Source organism: Eimeria mitis, genomic scaffold (assembly GCF_000499745.2).
Source record: "Eimeria mitis Houghton genomic scaffold, Emh_scaff333, whole genome shotgun sequence".
In the NCBI taxonomy this organism is placed as follows: domain Eukaryota; phylum Apicomplexa; class Conoidasida; order Eucoccidiorida; family Eimeriidae; genus Eimeria; species Eimeria mitis.
Window position 1 is genome coordinate 18,986 of NW_013571669.1, and position 299 is coordinate 19,284.

The 299-nt window shown below is 64.5% G+C and overlaps 1 protein-coding gene across 1 annotated transcript in view; it reads left to right on the forward strand.

The window, feature by feature from the left end:
* EMH_0008380 (uncharacterized protein) overlaps positions 1–299 on the forward strand; it is a gene marked incomplete at both ends in the record, with an annotated part of 1,523 nt that overhangs the window by 509 nt on the left and 715 nt on the right. The window contains one exon of the mRNA XM_013498320.1: positions 1–156. Within this exon, the coding sequence (XP_013353774.1) occupies positions 1–156 (156 nt within the window). The remainder of the gene's footprint in view (positions 157–299) is intronic.

The window sequence follows — 299 nt, forward strand, 5'->3', positions numbered from 1 at the left end:
CAGCAGCACGAGCAGCAACTGCGGCGCTTGCACCAGCAGTGCTAGCCGTTGCAGGAGCCAATTCAGCAGCAACAGCAGCAGCAGCAGCAGCAGTACCTGCTGCTGCAGCAGCAGCAGGGGCAGCAGCAACAACGGCTGCCTGCAGCCTCGGCGCAGGTGCACCAGTCCATCAGGCAGGTGGTGTGCAGCAGCTTCACCCGCGACAGGAGCAGCAGCAGCAGCTGCTGCTGCTGCAGCAGCTGAAGCAGCTGCAGCAGCCGCTGCAGCAGGCAATGCTGGCTTCTGCTGCAGCAGCAGGA